An 18,513-nucleotide genomic window follows, 5' to 3' on the forward strand; every position below is an offset into this window, starting at 1 on the left:
CAGATTTGCAAATTTTTATTTCAAAATTAGAAATCCCCACCACCGCTCCGTATTTCCTTTAGAATTAATTGCTTTAAAAGAAGCTTTGCTTTCTTTGGACGTTATGTATGGCTGATAGAAAAACCTCATTTCAAGACTTGATTGATCGGTCACGCATTCCGGATGAGTTGAGGGCAGAATATTATTTCCAAATTGTCATAGATCTGCCCTGTGTGCTTGCAGTGGATTCCATCCCATGTCAATGTCTATATAAACAAACTTGCTGATTCGCTTGCAGGGAGGTTGGTGAACTTATCACGGCCCTTTCCTCCATATTACAAGCCTCTGTGGTTCACTCTTTGTTTCTGGTCAATTTAAATATCACTTGGAAAATTCCACCAGTTCATGTATGGGTAGGCTGCTAAGTGCCATGTCCTAGATGTACCCAAATGGCTTTAGACTTAGGACTGGTCACATAAAAAGTTAATAACCCTTCCACGAAATTGAGAAGACATATGTCAATTGTCTCTGCTCAGCCGTCGTTTTTCCTCCTCACCATTGATTGTATTGCTGTTGAACACGACATTTTCGATTTATTTAGTTATTTTGTAACTATTAAACTTGTTATATATCATTTTCACTTGATTTTATTAAATATAATTTTAATGAGTAGGATGGCGAGCTTGTTCTGATCTGCGCAATTGCATTCGATCAAGTTCAGGTTCTGAATGTGTTATCTAATGTGACCATGAATTTTTGTTTGAAATAACGGATGAAGAAAATTAAAATTTGTCATCCTCTTTATTCAGTCGATTTTATCAGTACAGTGTTAAACAATTGATATTCAAGATTTGATAAGATATTCAAATATTTTTTTTCCTTAAATAATATCTTTAAGTTTTAACTTTAAAACATATATCAAACTTCATTTTTTAATTCTAAAAATACCCAACCTTTTTGCTGAGGGTCGGAAAAATGTTGTGCAGCGCATACGGTTGGAACCTCTGGTCAACAGCAATCTATATAATTTTTAATTTTGTTTTTGAAATAAAAATGGTTTAAAATTAATTTTAAATACGGATATTATTTTGTCTAATATATATTATTCTAGTATTTTTTCCTTTTAATTTAATAAGGTTTTTCTGTTCTCTCACTCTACTTTTCAGAGCATTCTAATCGAGGATATAGCCCTGGACATCCCTCCTCTGCACGCCATTGCTTTTCTATGTTCGTTTTTGACAATGTTTCAAAAATTGTATATGAAAGGTGGCAGATACAGAACATTATGCATATCACGCATCTGTATGAGACCCATCAGTTTCCCGTGGCGTAGGAACTGGGTGAGTTTGCCATCACTGTCTCCATCGATATATGATCTGATTTCTCACGTTAGTTTCTTCATTGATCTGATTTCTTTTTTTTTTTTATTTCTTTACCTATGTATGATTTTCAAGTAGTTAGATTATAACGCTGTCAATCAAAAGAACGTAAGTGAATACAACTCCGCACATACTAAAAATAAAGTTTCTTTTAACAGGAATTGTCTTCCAAACAGTCATGTTAATATCTGATTGGAAACAAGATAAAAAGCTCTGAAACTCTTTACACGAACATTTTGAATCTACTTCTAGAGAATGAACATGCTCTTTAATTTTCAAATCCGCCTCTGACACAGATGAGGCTGCTAATGCAGGAATTATGAATGAAGTGATGGTGTGTCCAAAAATAACGACCCACACTGCATTTTGGTAAGCCATGTCTAGCATTTTAGGGTGAAGAATGCTTGTTAATAAAGTGTGCGCAACGGCTGCATCATACAACAACTTGATGAAAATCAGGAAAGACATAGCTTCATCAGTCAGAGAGATTACTCGTTTCATTTGGACGAATCGGGTTTTAAGCTCTTTAACACCAGAGTAACTTTTTGTGAGAATCTTCGTCGAATAATCTTCCAGTAAGTTACGAGCTTCTAAACATTTTATTGTGTAATAAATAGAAAATAGTTTGAAGGGAAAACTGAACAAAAATGTTGCACAAAACGCCACTGATACGGTTGCTAAATATAAAGCGATGACGTTATTTTCAATCGATACATTATAAAAGTAGAACTTGGTTAATTTATGCTCGGAAATTGCTAACGAAAACATGATTAAATCTAGCATTTCGGCTATAAAGCTGTATACAATCCATACACAAATTAACTTTATCGAGTGCAATTTTAAAACTGATTGTGCGTTTTCTAAAATTTTAGCTATTCGAATTAAATTAGAGTAATTAAAAAGTAGAAGAGTACGAAAAATTGTCAATAACACAGCATAGCATAACCATTGCCACGCCTCCCATGAATTTCTGGAATAGGTCATATTGGATGCAGTAGTCGATAAGTAAAATAAAACGACAGAGATTTGCAGTACATGACAAACATAATTACGAAATTTTCCTATCTGGCTGTTATTGGATTTCCCTTTAAAATGAAATATTCCTATCACAAAAAATAATTTCGAAATAACTTCATTCAGTTTTTTTGTTTCAGTTTTACTGTTGGACTTATATCTTTGTCGATTCATTCTTGTTTACAAACCTTTTTTTTTTGCCAGTGCTATTGTATCGGTAGGTAACAAATCTCGTTACAGGTGATTCAGGAGAAATAAGTTTTTTCCCATTTAAAAAAATTTGCTTAGAAACCAGGCCGATAAATTAAATTCTTGTTTCTCACAGATATTATTTGAAATGGAATTAAAGTCCTTTTTTTAACGTCGAGTTTTTCCAAAACGTATAAGTTATTAAAACTTAACATGATTCGCAATTACAGTAAAATAATCGTATTAACTTTCAAGCTTATAAAAACATATAAAGTGTAATTATTATTTCCACTTTTTTTTCTTTTGAAATCATTAATAAACTGGAATTGCGTGCTAGTTTAAGTCGTTTTATAGATTGAAAAAAGCGTAAAATTTTTTTTTAATGCTAAATCATCGAAGCATATGCTCCAAATAAAATAATGCTTATTAAAAATTCAAGGGATTGCTTATTACAATCGAAATAATATTAAAATTTGAGACTGTGCATTTGGAATATTTTTTGTTTTTTATTTTCTGTTAATAAATAAAATTGAATTTTTGAGGAATTGAAAAACAAAGTTAGACTGCTGTTGCTTTTCTAATACTTAACAATATAGAAAGCAAATGCATCAAATTAAATTTTGGTTATTAAAATCTCATGTGATTTATAAAAATCACATGAGATTTTAATAAAAATCACATGAGATTTTAATAACAATCTAACTAAAATAACTTATGAGGTAACTTTTATATATTAGTTTCTATGTTCAGTTCGGAAAAGTTTTTATTTCAAACTTTTGAATAATAATCAGTTTCCATTGTATGCTTTAAGAAATCATTTCATTTGAAATCTTCAGAGATTTAAAGAGAATAGCCACAGTTTATTGATTAAAAAAGCAGCCTAGTTCTCAAGTTAGCATTCTATGTAAAATAAAACGTTATTTTTTAATATAATTTTTCTAACAGCTAATTTATTGAAAGAAATTTATTAAGAAGAAAAACAAACAAACAAAACAAGCAGTGGAATTGGAAATGTATCGCTTGTAAAATAATTCTATGGATAAACTATCTTCTGCTTTTATATTTTACCAAACAGGAAAAATATTATAAAAGCAGACAATTTTTAATGCAAACAGATGTCATTCCACATCAGACAAAACTTGCAAAAAGGAATCAGAGTTCATTTGATTAAAAAATGTTGAATGGATGGATGTGAAATAAATGAACATAACAGATGAAAAAAATGCATTAACCGAAATTCTAAAATAATCTGTCATAATAAATCAAGAATAACGAAAATTTAGAAACAAAAGAAAATTAAAAAAAAAAAAAACGTATCAAGTAAATATTCTCAAGGCAGAAGTTTCAAGTTCCTAACTCAGGTATTCAGTTGACATCACTCCAGAAATGCTTAAGAATAGAATCTTCAGGATACACTTAATGAAAAAAATAATAATCTGATTTTCTTTAAATCCTCTATTGCACAAGTACAAACGGTGTTTGCACAAGTTATGATGTAAAATTACGTTTTAACCTGACTTTATTTTTAAATTTCTTTACCTACAAACCCTGTATCATTACTGCATTGTATAATTTTGTAATTATTGGGTGAACTATATTATTGCAACATTACATAAACATTGAGTAAGACAAAATGTAAGGCAGAGATTATTTATTATACATAAAATTGTTTCAGTTTCTCTAGCCAATATATTAAAATTTCTAGTTCTATTATACCAATGCAACTTTCTGAGCATTTTCCAAATTATAAGTTTTTAAGTGTTACAATTATTTGTGGGCAGCGAAATAAAATTCAACATGGGAAATCCAAAACAATGACGATTGTTAATTTTCCATGGGGAGAAAAAATAATTCATAAGTTTTAATAGTTTCTTTTTAGTGAAGAGAAACGAAACATGATAAATTAAACGGGTTCAGTACATCTGCTCCACAACTTATTTGCCCAGTAGGTACGTTTATCTATCAGGTTAGTTTTACTGATTTATTAAACCCTATTTTGACAAATATAATTGAACAAAGCAATAATTAATTTATCTTTACTTTCTCACTGACACACCAACCCTTACAGATCGAATCTGTCGTATCAAGGCCATGCCATTCCGAATGTTGACAAGTTCAATTACTTAGGTGTTAGGTGAGTCACCTTTGATCGGAAACTATACTGGCGAGCCCATACTGAAAACATTGTGAATCGTGTCTCAAATAGTACGACACTCTTGAAACGGCTGGTCGGCTTTAAATGGGCCTGTTCTAACCATACCTTAAATTTAACTTATAAACTTTTTATTTTGCCTGTCATGACCTACTGCTGTGAGCCTCTGATTACAGCCTCTAACTCTGCTACTGATTTACTTGATAAGACTCAAAATCAGGCACTACGGATCATTACAGAGGCCGTAAAAACAACGCCGATTGACGCAATGCTCGTGATAACAGAAAACAAACCTTTAAAGAATATTTTCCAAGAGAATGCCCTGCTACTATGGGAAAAATTAACACGATTACCTGGTTGCCTCTCTCCTTTGAGTGGACACTCCTTGGACACAAGAAGGTGTTTGAAGACACAACGTGGTTTTGTGCAGGGTGGTCTGGAACTAGAGGCACTGCTTGATATTAACTTCGATCCCGAGCCCCTATGCCTTCCTTTGGACCCGACTATTGATAAAGGCTTCCAGATCCACACTGATCTCACCCAAGCGGTTTCCAAAAAAGAGCAAGACACTTCGATTTTAAAAATGCTTGCTCTGGAAACAATAAGCACCTTATATCCTGAACCCGATTGGGTACATATCTACACCGATGGTAGCCTTTTAAAGGACACTGACAACGCAGGAGGAGGGGTTTATAGCCATCTCTTCTCCTTTTATTTTTCAACTGGAAATTGCACAACTGCGTTTGATGGTGAAGTTGCTGCTACTCGTGTAGCTCTTTCGCAGCTGCACTGTCACCTGAACAGTTTTGTTAAGGCTTTTGTGACTCAAAAGCGGCAATTTTTGCTGTGAGTTCAAACACTACTCCTGCTTCCTTTAAAATCCTTGAGTGTAAAAAGCTCCTACCGGGCTTTCTAAGGAAATTGTTTTGCAGCGGAGCCCGGGACACTGCGGTGCAGCTGGTAATGAGTTAGCAGACTATCTTGCTAAGCAGGGAGCTTCTATCCAACAGACATCAAAGAAAGCTGTCCCTCTCACCAATACCAAGAGCCTAATCAAGAAAAAGATGATGGGTCTCACTTTAAACCAATACACAGAGAAAAATTCTGGTGGAATAATCTCAAAGATCTTCCTAGGTGGCCAAGACGTAGGGCAGTTGCTGAGTTTCGACTGACTACCGGACATGACTGTCTCCTCAAACATCTACATCGAATTCATGTTGCTCAAGTCCCTTTCTGTACGCTCTGTGACCTTCAAGCGGAGATGGATGCAGACCACCTTCGTCTTTGCCCGGTACTGAAGGACATCTCTTCGTGTGACCGTTACTGGCGCGCAAGAGACTTATTGGGTTCATAGACTTTTCTTGCCACGTTTATTTTTGTTTATTTATTTTGTTGTTCCTCCCTTTATGGTGAGTTTTCTTTTGTAACCTTGGCCATTGGAAATAAAAAAAAAAATAATTAATTTATTAAAAATACTTAAAATATAAGATATACGAATAAATGTTATAAGCAAGGGCGAGCAATATGTGAACGATAACAAAAAACTATAATGATAAAGTAAAAAGTAATTATGAAAATATGATTTTCTAAAAATAAAAAATAATAATTTTTTGTAATTGCAGAATCCAGTCACTTTTTTCATTTGCCTAACAGGTCAAATCTATCATTAAAAAAAAAACATACCTGTTGGACAATTAGTTGTTGGGGAATGAACGTATACATATTAAACTAGGTCTTATGAGTATAACAGTGTTAGAGCTAGATAAATGCTACCTCCCACTGGTTTAAATTAAAATGAGTGTTTAATCCGAAAAATGTTGCTTCTTTAGGTAAAGAAGAAAGAGCAAACTCTAGTATTCAGAGCATTGACAAAACTACTAATCAAGAATAAGATTTTTACACATTAAGATTTGCATATGATATAAAAAAATTAATTTTAAAGTAGAAAAAATTTGCATCTGACATTAAAGAACGACAAACTCTTGTGTTTAGAGCATGAGCAAATATAATTGTCAAAATAAGATTTGCATACGTTTTAAGAATTTATTTAATTGGGATAATATGAAAAGGCACACCAACTAGCCAGGAAAGGGACACTCGAACCGCAATGTAATAAACCGATTCCACCAGACTCCCTAAAAAACAATTTTCCGTGAAACTTACGACCGACCTAAAGCGCAACCAAGCAGTAAAATCCACCGGGAAACCCTGGGCTAACATCCAAAACAGTTCGAAGAAATTTTGTCACAGTTCTCGTAAGAAGGCTGTGGCAAACTTCAGACTCTCAACAGGCCATGACTGCTTGGCAGAGCACCTCAACAGAATAGGTATCTTTCCATCTAGTGAGTGCCAAATCTGCAATTCGGGAACCATGAACTCAGACCACTTGCTTGTATGCCCTTTACTGGACAAACAATCTCAAGAGCGGAGTGACCTCTGTAAACTTTATTGGGATGCCAGAGATCACATGAACTCTCTGTAAAGACTACTCCTCATTCTTCACTGTATTTAACAACATATATATTTTTCTACTTTAATTTTATCTTTGTGTTCTTTTTGTGTTAATATGCGTTTGTCATGTGTTTTCTGTGTTAGTTAATCTAATTTTGTTCCTTTTTACTCCTTGTTTATGTCCACATAAAGCTGAACATTGTACTATATGGATTAATTTTTCCAATAAAGCCATAAGTAACAACAAATTGGGATAATCTTTAAAGTTAGAATTTAGTGAAGATAAGATCTAATAAAATGAAAAAAACTTTGTTCCTTTAGGTGAAAAAGGAATTAACTCAAGAGTTCAGAGCAGAAATTGTTCACGGATAAGCTTAACAGATGCATAGTGTTATTAAAATGGAAAGGATTTACTACAAAAAGGTGAGTTCATAACATAAAATATGGTAACATCAATTTATTGAAATAATTTTTATTACTTTGTTATATCAAAATTTACATTTTTTAAATAATTTGCTATTGACATAACAACATAAGTTTTCATAACTGATTGGATACAATGGAACTAGGACACAAAACGTTTCATGAAAATAATTCAAAATTTAATTACTAACTTACATAATAAATGAATTAATTTCTCTCACACTATAATTATCCTATATAAAAATGGCCTGTACATTGATTTGGCTCGCTAAAATTTATTCTACACACTGTTAAAATTTCAAGATACTTTGAAAACAATAAACGATTGTTTGTAAAAACGAGTATATTAAAAAGTATGTAAAATATTCAAACTTTAAAATTTAGGAAGTTAGTAACTTCACTTCACAAGTAAATTTGATGTAATTTTACACTTTTAACTACTCAAAAGTTACTACTTGTAACTGGAATTAGACAAAGTGATTTTTAAAATTTTTTATTTTAAGAACTCTACTGTTTTGCCATAAAACTTTTTGTTTAACCACAAAACGCTACTGCCCAAGGCTAAATACATTAAGCCTTATATATTAACAAAACAAAAAAATACATATATATTCTAAATTAAATAGTATACTGACACAAAAAAAGAACTTTAGTGGCACAATATAGCGGGAAAAGTACCCCTAAGAGGAATGAGATTTAAAAATGTTCAAATTGTTACGCTTTGCTGAATTTTATAAAAGTAAAACAACAAACTGAAATACAGTTATCGCAATCCCTTCAGACCAGGCACATATTGTAATGCATAGTGCACAAAATAAAAATGTTAAGAACTTATGATGGGCCATATTTTCCAAACTGTGACAACCTTCATATTTTGAGAATCGAGAATCCTAATTCATAAAAAAAAAGTTTACCATACATATCAGTGTATAAGCTCCATTTTTTCAAACCCCCAAAATTTTATAAAAATCAGAGGGCCCATTTATTCATAGGGTATCAAAGCTCGATGTTTGTTGATCGTGAAATATTGATGCCTTATAAACAATGAGTTAGATATTAATTACACTGTACCAATTTACTCCTTTCAAAATCTATTTTTAATATACAATTAATTTTCTTCTTTCATTACATATTCCTTACATATAAAGGTTTTTTTAAAAACACTTTAAATTACATTCATAAAAAAAAATTAAGGATAAGAAAATTTAATATAATTTATTCAAGATTATTTCAAAGCATATAACATAATGAAAAGTTTTTAAACATACCATAATGCTACAAATTCAAAAATATTATTTGTGCTGGATTCAATAATGTAATGTGTCTTTATTTGAGGGTATATATCATATCCAGAGAAAAATGTAAAATATTTTTCTCTTGAAACAAATTTTGCAGTCTTTAATAATCTTCTTTTAATTTTAAAAATGTTTATATTTTGGTCGACTTACACAACATAACCAGAAATTTGCAATCTATTAATCAAAAATGGGGTCTACTTATATAGTATTTATTCATTGAAAGTACATTTTTATCTGATATCTCAGACAGCATATATTAATTAGCATATTTAAAATTAGCTTTTTGAATCCAGTTAGTATGTATAAATATAATCATTACATCAAAAACTATTACAGTGTTCTGTTCTTTATTTTGTAAACTCTATATAAAACTACATTTTTCTTTTAAATTTTTAAGGACCCTTTTATTTCATTAAGTTTCCCACCAGTTTTCTTGTAATAGAGCTTCAAAATAAATAACCAATTAAAAAGAAAATGGCAGAACAAAGTAAAGTATTAGCCTATCTCATAGCTGCCTCACTATAATAGTTACATTTAACTATTTTAATCAAAACTCTTAATTTCTTGATAAAATGTTTATTTTTTAAAATCATGTCTAACTAAACAGCATTAAAATATTCAATAAGATCCTATCTTGTATAATGCTAGTTTCACTCAAAAAACCTTTCCCCAAGTCTTTTGAAAATAGAATGAAGTTACTCTAACTTTTTCAGTCTCTTAGCATCTTTAAAATTATAAATTCGACATTGAGCATTAAATTTTGCTGTTCAATTTTATTGTACATAGTATTCAGGACTTAACATTCTACTTTCAAATAGAAAAAAAATAAATAAATAAATAAAAGGAAAAAATTGCAGATTTGCTATTTTTTTTTATTTTTGTACCATTACAGAAATTTTTACTTGGTTTCCTTAAATATAGATTTAATAAGATAATAGATCCACACAGCAGGATTTCATAAGGCTAATGATAGGATAACCCCATCTGGTGTTGCGTTTGAGTTTGATATATATGGAAATTTGACATTTAAATTCTATCTTTTTATAATCAATGTCTTGCCAGAACGGAGTTAAAAATTGATACTCCATTATTTTTTAATTTTAACTGGGAATGTTCAAATTTTCTTCATAAAATTGCGTTTTCAACTTTAAACACGCCCTATCTTTTTGCAGAGCATAGGTCTAGATGAAAATATTGAAAAATAAATTTAATAGTTATCACTTCAGTAATGGATGTTATTTTTAATTTTTTTACCATTTAAGAAATTTTTTCATAACGGACGGAAGATTTATTACGATAAATAAGTCCTTCATTAATATTTCTTTTTATTATTTTACAACATGAAAAATCTGGTCTGATAGGATTCAATTTATTGTTAACTTGAAATTATGTTAATAAAAAAGAAAATAAATAAATATGTGATCTTTTCAACATCTACTATGAAAACCTAATCTTCATCATGATTTTTTAAATAAGTGGAAGATTGGATTAATATACCTAATTTTTTTTTCATTAACTCAAATTTTTCTGTTACAACTTAACTCAAAGATGAATACATAACTATAAAACACTAGTTAATATTAATACCATTACATGAGAATACTACTAAAATTTCACTATGCTACCTTTTTAACAAACACTATAGCATGTTTAATTAGTGTAATGCTAAATAGGAAATAAAATGAGAAATAATTGAGCTTTCAAGTTATTACATATTCCAAAGTTAATATGAATCTAAAAATTATATTCTGCCCTTCCAGACAGTTTAAAATTATTTCTTTTTTTAAAAACTAATCAAATTTCAGAACCACAAAAAATATTAATGATTCAAAATTTGCTATATAAATATTTCTCATTGCGTAAAAAATATTCACAATCGTAAAAATTAAAATCACTATAGAATTTATAAGGCACACAGCATGAAACAATAGTTTAAGTACAATATAAGTTATAGTTGCACATTGTAAAGGACTTTGAAATAAAGAGATTCGTGATTGAAACAAATGAGGAAAATCACAATTGTGTGAAAGCTGAGAAACTGGGAAAATCATAATTAAATTAGTATGCAAAAGAAAATTTAAAACAGTTTCTAGAAATTGATACATATTTTCAATATCCATTTGTAAAATATTAACTCCTTACTACACGTGTCCAGCAAATTTTATCCAATATTTGAAACAAAAGCATGGTTCTTTCTTTATGTTTAACAAGATTAGACAGGATATTGCATTAAAAAGTGAAGTCAAAAAATTATTAACTGATTTTCTTTTTGAGAGAAACCGAATAAATAATTAAATAAAGTTAGAATGAAAATACAATAGAAATCTAATAAATTACTAATGAGGAAGGCATAACTGAAAATTATCAGAACTTGTTTCATTGCCAGATGGAAACGAAGAGTTACAATAATTACAAACACCTCTAATTTTTATTAGTCAATTAAACTAATTTTAATATTTTCCCCTCATCTCCTTCACTAGTTATTCGACATATTACAAAATTCATTTCTTTCTGGCATAAATATTAATTTCTGGCTTTAAAGTGTATCGTTTTATTAAATTTTTTTTTAATGAGGATTTTAAAAATTTACATTAAGGGCAATGATTACAGAACACTCTATAGACCTAAAGACTAGAGCTTAAAAACATATTTTATTTTATAAAAAATTACACAGAAAATGAATGAATTAAACTTGCGTTTGGCCGTGGAGAAATGAGCATCCTTCCATTATGAGATATAAAATAAATTATTATTCCAACAAAATTTAGATATATTTCTTTAGAATATTTATAATACAAAAGTTATTCATGATTACATTCTTAAAGACTTAATTTTGGCATTTTTAATTTAATATGGGTTAGGGTGTTTCTAAATATATGTGTAGTAAAGGGTTAAATAATGATAAAAAGTTACATAATTAGCTTTTGTTAAGTCTACTTCCTGATAAAATAATAATGTTCTAAACTTAAAAGGTTTTAATTCTCAAGGCCACAAGAACAACATCAAAAAAGATTTTTTTTAAAAATATAATTATAGTTGGCAAAAAAGTGTAAACATTCTATATGATTATCTAAAAAATCAAACTTAATGATACATATCTTTGACAAATTGTTGAACCATGAAAATTAGAACAATAATAATTACCATTTTTTACTTATTGCAATGAAAAACAGGTTTTACATTCTGAAAAACATCCCTTCTTTAGGAAATTTTAAAGTGGGCTTTAGTCCAGTGGAAAATATAAATTTCTTTTACTTTATCTTAAAGTAAAAATGTATATTAAAACTATTAGAAAAAACTTTTAAGTACCCAGTTAGTTTCAAGAGGTTCAGCTCAGTTAGAAACATAATCATAATACAAAATTTTAATCATATGTTGTATTACAAGCTTGTATAACACACAGAAGTGCATATCAAATTCATTAACAGTAAAAATATACAAAATCTGGCCAAATATGATATGGATCGGCATTAATGAAATGATTTTACATAGCACATGAGATAGGACAAATGGCTCATAAGTTAAATACTCTATATTTTGTTTTAAGAAATGTACAATACAAAATGAATATCTTCAAGAATTTCTGTCCTCAGTCTTTCACTCATTACATGGAAGCACTGTTCGACAGAAGTGGGCAGGCTTAGGACTAATTTACAAGTTCAGTTTTATTTTTTCACTGCTGTTTACAAACATACGCATACCACCATAAAGGCACTGCAACTCTACAAAAATGCATTATCTGCATATCAGACAAAACACAATCAAGAGAACCTAAATTAATAAAAACTTAATTGAGAAATTAAAAATAAATTGTTATAGTTAGTATTATAAATAAAAAAAAAGAAATAATTCCATCAAGAGTATTGAGCTCAAAAGATAATTATTAATTTAAGCTTTTATAAAATACAATATGCAAAAGAAAAAAACACATACTAAGGAATATGAATTAAAAGTCAATATGCTGGAAACAATGAGCAGGGTTCATAATTGGCCAAATTGTAATTTTTTTGTTCTGATATTTCTGGTTTTTGTATGGGTTGAATTTGACTACAGCCATTTTTTATAGCTATATACAAATGAAGACTTTAAATTTTTGACCTAATATATTTTAATTAATAATGCTAATAAAAATTTTAAATTTTGATAGTTCAATAATGATTGTTGGATTTATGAATCACTACTAATTTTCAATTACATTTGATACGCTAAATTTTTCCAAGAAAGGATTAGCTGAGCTGGAAAAGAAGTAAATTACAAAAACTTTGCTCCAATAGACTAAACACACACCACCCAACCATGGCGAAGTACTTTTGATCCTGGTCATATGACCTGTATACAGACCAAGTTGGTGCCCCTCTCTTCAAACTGCCACACCACAACTAAGGAGAGGACTTTCAACCCCAATGACAGATTTAACGTTTACACACCAGTTGTTTCGTCTGTTGCCAGGATCAAACTCCAGACCGTTAGCTTTCCACCAGCGATGCCTTCACCAACTACACCACTGGGGAGCTACCGAGAAACTTAATATTATACTTAACAATCATTTTAAAGTTGTTGCAAGCAATTTGCAGGACTTGCTGCAAGCAATTTTGGCAGTACTTGGTTCCGGCATATAGCATTACTTGCATGATTCATAGCTTCAAACTTTATTAAATTTTAAGGGAATGAATTCATGAGTTATACATTTATCTATGATTTTTAGAAAATGCAGTAAAAAATCTTTTAGGCAGGAGTTTCAAAATTGGTTTCTCTCGCATGCGAACTTAAGTATTTTCCATTATATATAATGTTAATCAGCATAATCATTGATTTCACTTCCAGATTTAAAACCTAATTCCAAAATTATTTGATTAAAAAAATCTTGAACTTATTTCAGCTAATATCAATTTGTCAATATTTTCTCATACCAATATTTAATAATTTTGTTTTTTTTTAATGCAACGGTACTATAGGAATTTTTTAAACATTGAGCTCAAACCATAATTAGTTGGCTCAGAGCTCCATTAATAAAAACAATGCTGGAAACTGTTAAAACTTTTTGTTCTAAATAAGTAATTCTGTAAATAAAAATTGTATATGCATACCGTTTCGTAAAATGTCCTGATTTTACTTGCGGCATACTACAACGCTTGAAATATGTATGTTTTTAGTAGAACTGGAGTTTGAAAATTATATGATACTTAAATGTAAAACAAAATTAAGAAAAAGACACACAATAAAATCAAGTGTATCAGAAGAAAGGAACTTGCATTTACCTAAAGAAGATAATTGCTCAAACGGGAATAAAGTAGATTATTGTTTTAAACTTTATAAATGAACCATCTCAAACTTTCATAATTCATATATTTCAATAAGATAAGCATGTTATTTATTAATGTAAGAGGCTAATTCAATTTTCACTAAAGGATAATGGAAACTCCTATGAGTAAATGACATATGGCAAAAATAAAAAACGACTTCATTGAATTTTGACCGTAGATAGTTCTAAAGATTCTTGTCAAATAAAATGCACTTAACATTTCTGCACTGGATATTCCGAGGAAGTTCTTTTACTTTTTTTAATATATGAGGAATAGGAGGGGAAAAGTATATACAGAATGCAAAATAAAAGACGAGCCTCCCTAAATAATTCAAAGGGGAAACCTTAAATATGTTAATTAGTGCAGACGATATTTTAAGTTAAGAAATTAGACACAAAAATGTACTTTCTCTGAATAAACATCTTTTTTTTCCGGACAGATTTGGATTTCTGACTTCCAAAATATAGGGGGTAGCCGCAATTACAATATTACCCACGGTTTGGTCAGAATAGGGATCAGAAGTTTGGACCTCTTAATTTTATATTTTGCTATATGTTGAGAACTTCTTAAGCGAATTGAAAACAAAATTTGCACACAATTAGAAAATTTGTTTATCCAAAGATAATTCTATGACAATTTTAACATTTAGTAAATATTTATTATTTTTTATTTTATTTAATATCAGTCGAAAAAATTGTGAAGTGTAAGGCATACAAATTTTTTACATCATTTTAAAGAGTTATTTTATACAAAGTTGGTCGAATAGTTTCTGAGAAATCAGACTTTAAAGAAGCCATTTTTAAAATTAGATTTTTAAGGAACAATTAGATTGATTTCGCTCAAATTTTGTCCTGTAAAATTACATCCTTAAAAATGATGTAATTTTTTTTTTTTTATTCTTTACAATACAAAATTTTCTCAACTTATTAAATGAAAAACAATAAATATTTAATAAAAGTTATATTTTGAGTGGTATTACCTTCGGATGAACGGATTTTATAGTAAAATTATATCAAAATTTGGAAAATCAGAGCTTAACCCCGTCCCACCCCCGCCAGGGGGCATCCGGAGAATACTGTAGGCTCTAAGTGTGCGTACGTGACCTCTCAGCAAAAGAAAGAGGATTAAAAAAGGTAGGCTTGGTGGCGATCCATGGCAACACCGGAAGGCCTCAAAGAATTAAGTGAAATCTCAAAATTAACAATCGATCCATTTTTTAATTAAAATTTTTTGTTTGTAAATCTGTCCGTTTATTATTTTTTGCACTGTACAAAATTCTTAAAAAAAAAAAAAAATTATTATTACTTACTACACATAATATTGCTTCAGTCTGTAAGAGCCCTCAAATGTTCTAATCGTTTTAGTACATCTATAAAGTTTGGTCTATTTTCAGGCTCAAGATCCCAGGCTTGTTTCATGATGTCATATATATCAGACGGACATCCTTCGGGTGCCTCCATTCTGTAACCTTTCTCAACATGTTTTACCACATCTGCCAAAGGCTGCAAACATCACAAGAGAAAATTATCAAACATTCATAATAAAGCACATTATAAATGTTAGCAGAAATGTTGTGTCGATGCTGTTACAGTTAAGTCAATGTTTGGGGAGTTAGGGTTTATTTTAAAGAGGCAAACTCAAAAATTTCCAATTAGTTAACAAAATATGGATTTCCTCGAAATTAGATAAAAGTTTTAAACTGCATGAGATAAAAAAATTTAATTTATGCAACTACATGAAATTTATGTGCTACGTCAGGGATTAGGATTTTGAGAGAAAACTGACCAGCAGGAATTAAATTATAACATCATACGAAATGAAATACATAAACTTATAAAAGCGGCTGTTTTATATGCATAAGAAATTCTACCATAAGATGTAATAGAAATAAGAGCTAGGTTTTTAAAAAACAAACAAACATAAGCCTTTTTTATTTGTGACCCTATAATCAAAGAAAAATGTTTTTTACTTTAAAATATCCCCGAAAGAAATTCAGGTACATTATACTGTTGACCATTTTTGCAAATGCCGCATCAAAGTCATTTTGATATCTTCAGAAATTATTTATACATAGCAATTGATTGTAAAAAAAGGACAAAATACCAATATAACTTACTACATGAAGAAATTGTTGCAATAAGTTATGAAATGCAACTTGAGAAATTGTTTACAGGATAATACCCAAGTGCCAAAATTTCCGACAGTTCAATGAAAAAAAATTTTTTTTGTCACTTAACTTTGATTAGGTATAAAAAAATTTCGAATAGTTTATATGAGCTCTTCTTTTGTTTCTTTATATCATACAGTACAAACACTATGAAAATATACATTGAATGTTTATATCTCTCCCTTTAGAAATGATAGAGTAGGAAAATTGCCAATTTTCCTTAAGCACTATAGTTGTTGACGTATGCCTGTTTAAACAGAGGGGGATGGGATTGTTCTTATTTTCCATTGGTGCCATCTATGGCCAAGAATTTAACTTCTGCCACACCATACGTCGCACCCGTTTATAGCCGCATCAAAGAATCATTCATACATCCATTCGTTAATCCACAGATCATAATTTTGACCTTAATCAAGAGAAGGATCGATCTCCAATCCAATAACCCCAGAGGTATTGATTTGTTATGGGAACATGGGGAGACGTTTGCGACTCGACAGATTTAACGTGCATTAGTCACTTTACTACACGGGGAGTCTTCGGTCGGTGGGGTTCGAAACCCACAAACTCTTGGACATGGGCCCAGCACCCTACTAACCAGGCTATACCGGCCCTAAGCAATTTATGGAAATAAAAAAATATCTTCATCTTAGATATGATAAGCAATGCAGGTCATTAAATTTTTTTAAACAGTCAAAAATCATTTAAAAGTAATTAAGAAAGGTTATTAAACAAAAGCAAGTTTAGAAAAGATACTTACTATTCTCGGATAAGGCACTCTACCAAAGGAATAAATTTCCCACAACAAAATACCAAAACTCCACATGTCAGATTTATTGGAGAAATTCTATAGGATAAAAAAAAAAAAAGGGTACACATTAGTTAAAATTGTTCTTAATACATAATCTCATTCAAAAGCACTTACATTAAATAATTTTACCGGAGAAAGTTTAAAATAGTTATTAAATAACAAAAGAATTTATTTAAAAGTTTTCAAACAGATACTTAATTTTATGTCAAAAATTAATTAACAGTCTTATGCACAAATAAAAGGAAGAATTATACATAAATGAGTACAGCAATCAAAAAACTTTGATGAAAAACAAATTTTCTGAAAAAAAAAAAGAACTTAGATAATAGGTCGTTTTGAAAATGGTTAAGAAAACATGAATAGATTAAGATTTTTTTTGGGGGGGGGGGGGTGGACAATTTTATAATTTTTTTTGGGTGAAAAATAGAAATAATTTAAGGAAAATTTCTTAATCATGTAAAACATTCACTTTTGGAACTAAACATATTTTTTTTAATGTATTTTAAAAAAGCACGATTAGTAATTTAATAACATTAAAAAACTTTTCATATTTTCGATAGGTCAAACATTTTTTTAAACTAGAGGTTTGCAACACAACATACAAATTCAAAATAAAAATGAGGCTGTGATGTAAAAAGTTTGACAATGACAGTCAAAAATGAGAACGATCCAATGAAATGAAGATCTCCTGTGGAACTTGACATACCACAGGATTGGCAAAGAATACTTCAAATATAAAAGTGCAACAATTTCAAATGTTAAAGAACGACAGAGGAAACAAAGCCCCAAGAAAAATGTTATAAACATCAAGTACTTGGCGCAGAAATCAATGTTGGGGCAGACATGTAGCAACTTTATTAGTAGAATAGAAAAATAATTCCTCTGTAAATGGTTGGATGACACATTATACTTTCATGTTTCAATAAGTTCCAGCAAAATTATAGATGTCTTGATAATCCCAATCGAACAAAAATCAAACATCAGATCGCTACACTTCTACATTTTCTCTAAGATGCAAGCATTTAAAATAAAGTTGGTGTTTAAAAATTGATAAAATTTTTTTATAATGTTTATCAAATTTTTTAGTAAGATTCCAGCAATAAAAAGTCTAAGGAAAGCTTTCTTCTAATGTCTAATAAGCTAATCTTAGGCAAATCAGCATTCACGTCTGAAATTGTTCTCAAGTTTAGAGAATTGTGCATTAAAAAATTTTCTAAAGTAATTATTTTTATTAAAGGAAACTTTTGTAGAAGTGCAGGTTTTCATATTTAATTTTATGAAGAAGCTTTAAAACAGCCTTAAGTTTGACCCTGCACCCCTTTAAAAATTAAAAAAAAAAAAATATTAATT

General features: G+C 29.8%; 1 protein-coding gene and 1 long non-coding RNA gene across 4 annotated transcripts in view; one reads left to right on the forward strand and one right to left on the reverse strand.

Annotated features, from left to right (window-relative positions):
- The window catches only part of LOC147808172 (uncharacterized), a 65,247-nt gene extending 49,490 nt beyond the window's left edge, over positions 1 to 15,757 (forward strand). For both annotated transcript variants that reach the window (XR_015434753.1, XR_015434752.1), the window contains exons 2-3: positions 7,486 to 7,587; positions 15,582 to 15,757. This is a non-coding gene — a long non-coding RNA (uncharacterized LOC147808172). The remainder of the gene's footprint in view (positions 1 to 7,485; positions 7,588 to 15,581) is intronic.
- The window catches only part of LOC107456070 (tyrosine-protein kinase CSK), a 39,852-nt gene continuing 28,959 nt past the window's right edge, over positions 7,621 to 18,513 (reverse strand). For both annotated transcript variants that reach the window (XM_087166092.1, XM_087166091.1), the window contains exons 11-13: positions 17,113 to 17,199; positions 15,498 to 15,690; positions 7,621 to 12,656 (exon numbers count right to left, since the gene is read on the reverse strand). In XM_087166092.1, coding sequence (XP_087022218.1) covers positions 15,514 to 15,690; positions 17,113 to 17,199 — 264 coding nt within the window. In that variant the 3' untranslated portion in view covers positions 7,621 to 12,656; positions 15,498 to 15,513. The remainder of the gene's footprint in view (positions 12,657 to 15,497; positions 15,691 to 17,112; positions 17,200 to 18,513) is intronic.

The sequence above is a fragment of the Parasteatoda tepidariorum genome, chromosome 6, assembly GCF_982258835.1.
Source record: "Parasteatoda tepidariorum strain Cologne lab strain chromosome 6, Ptep-v5.0, whole genome shotgun sequence".
Taxonomy (NCBI): domain Eukaryota; kingdom Metazoa; phylum Arthropoda; class Arachnida; order Araneae; family Theridiidae; genus Parasteatoda; species Parasteatoda tepidariorum.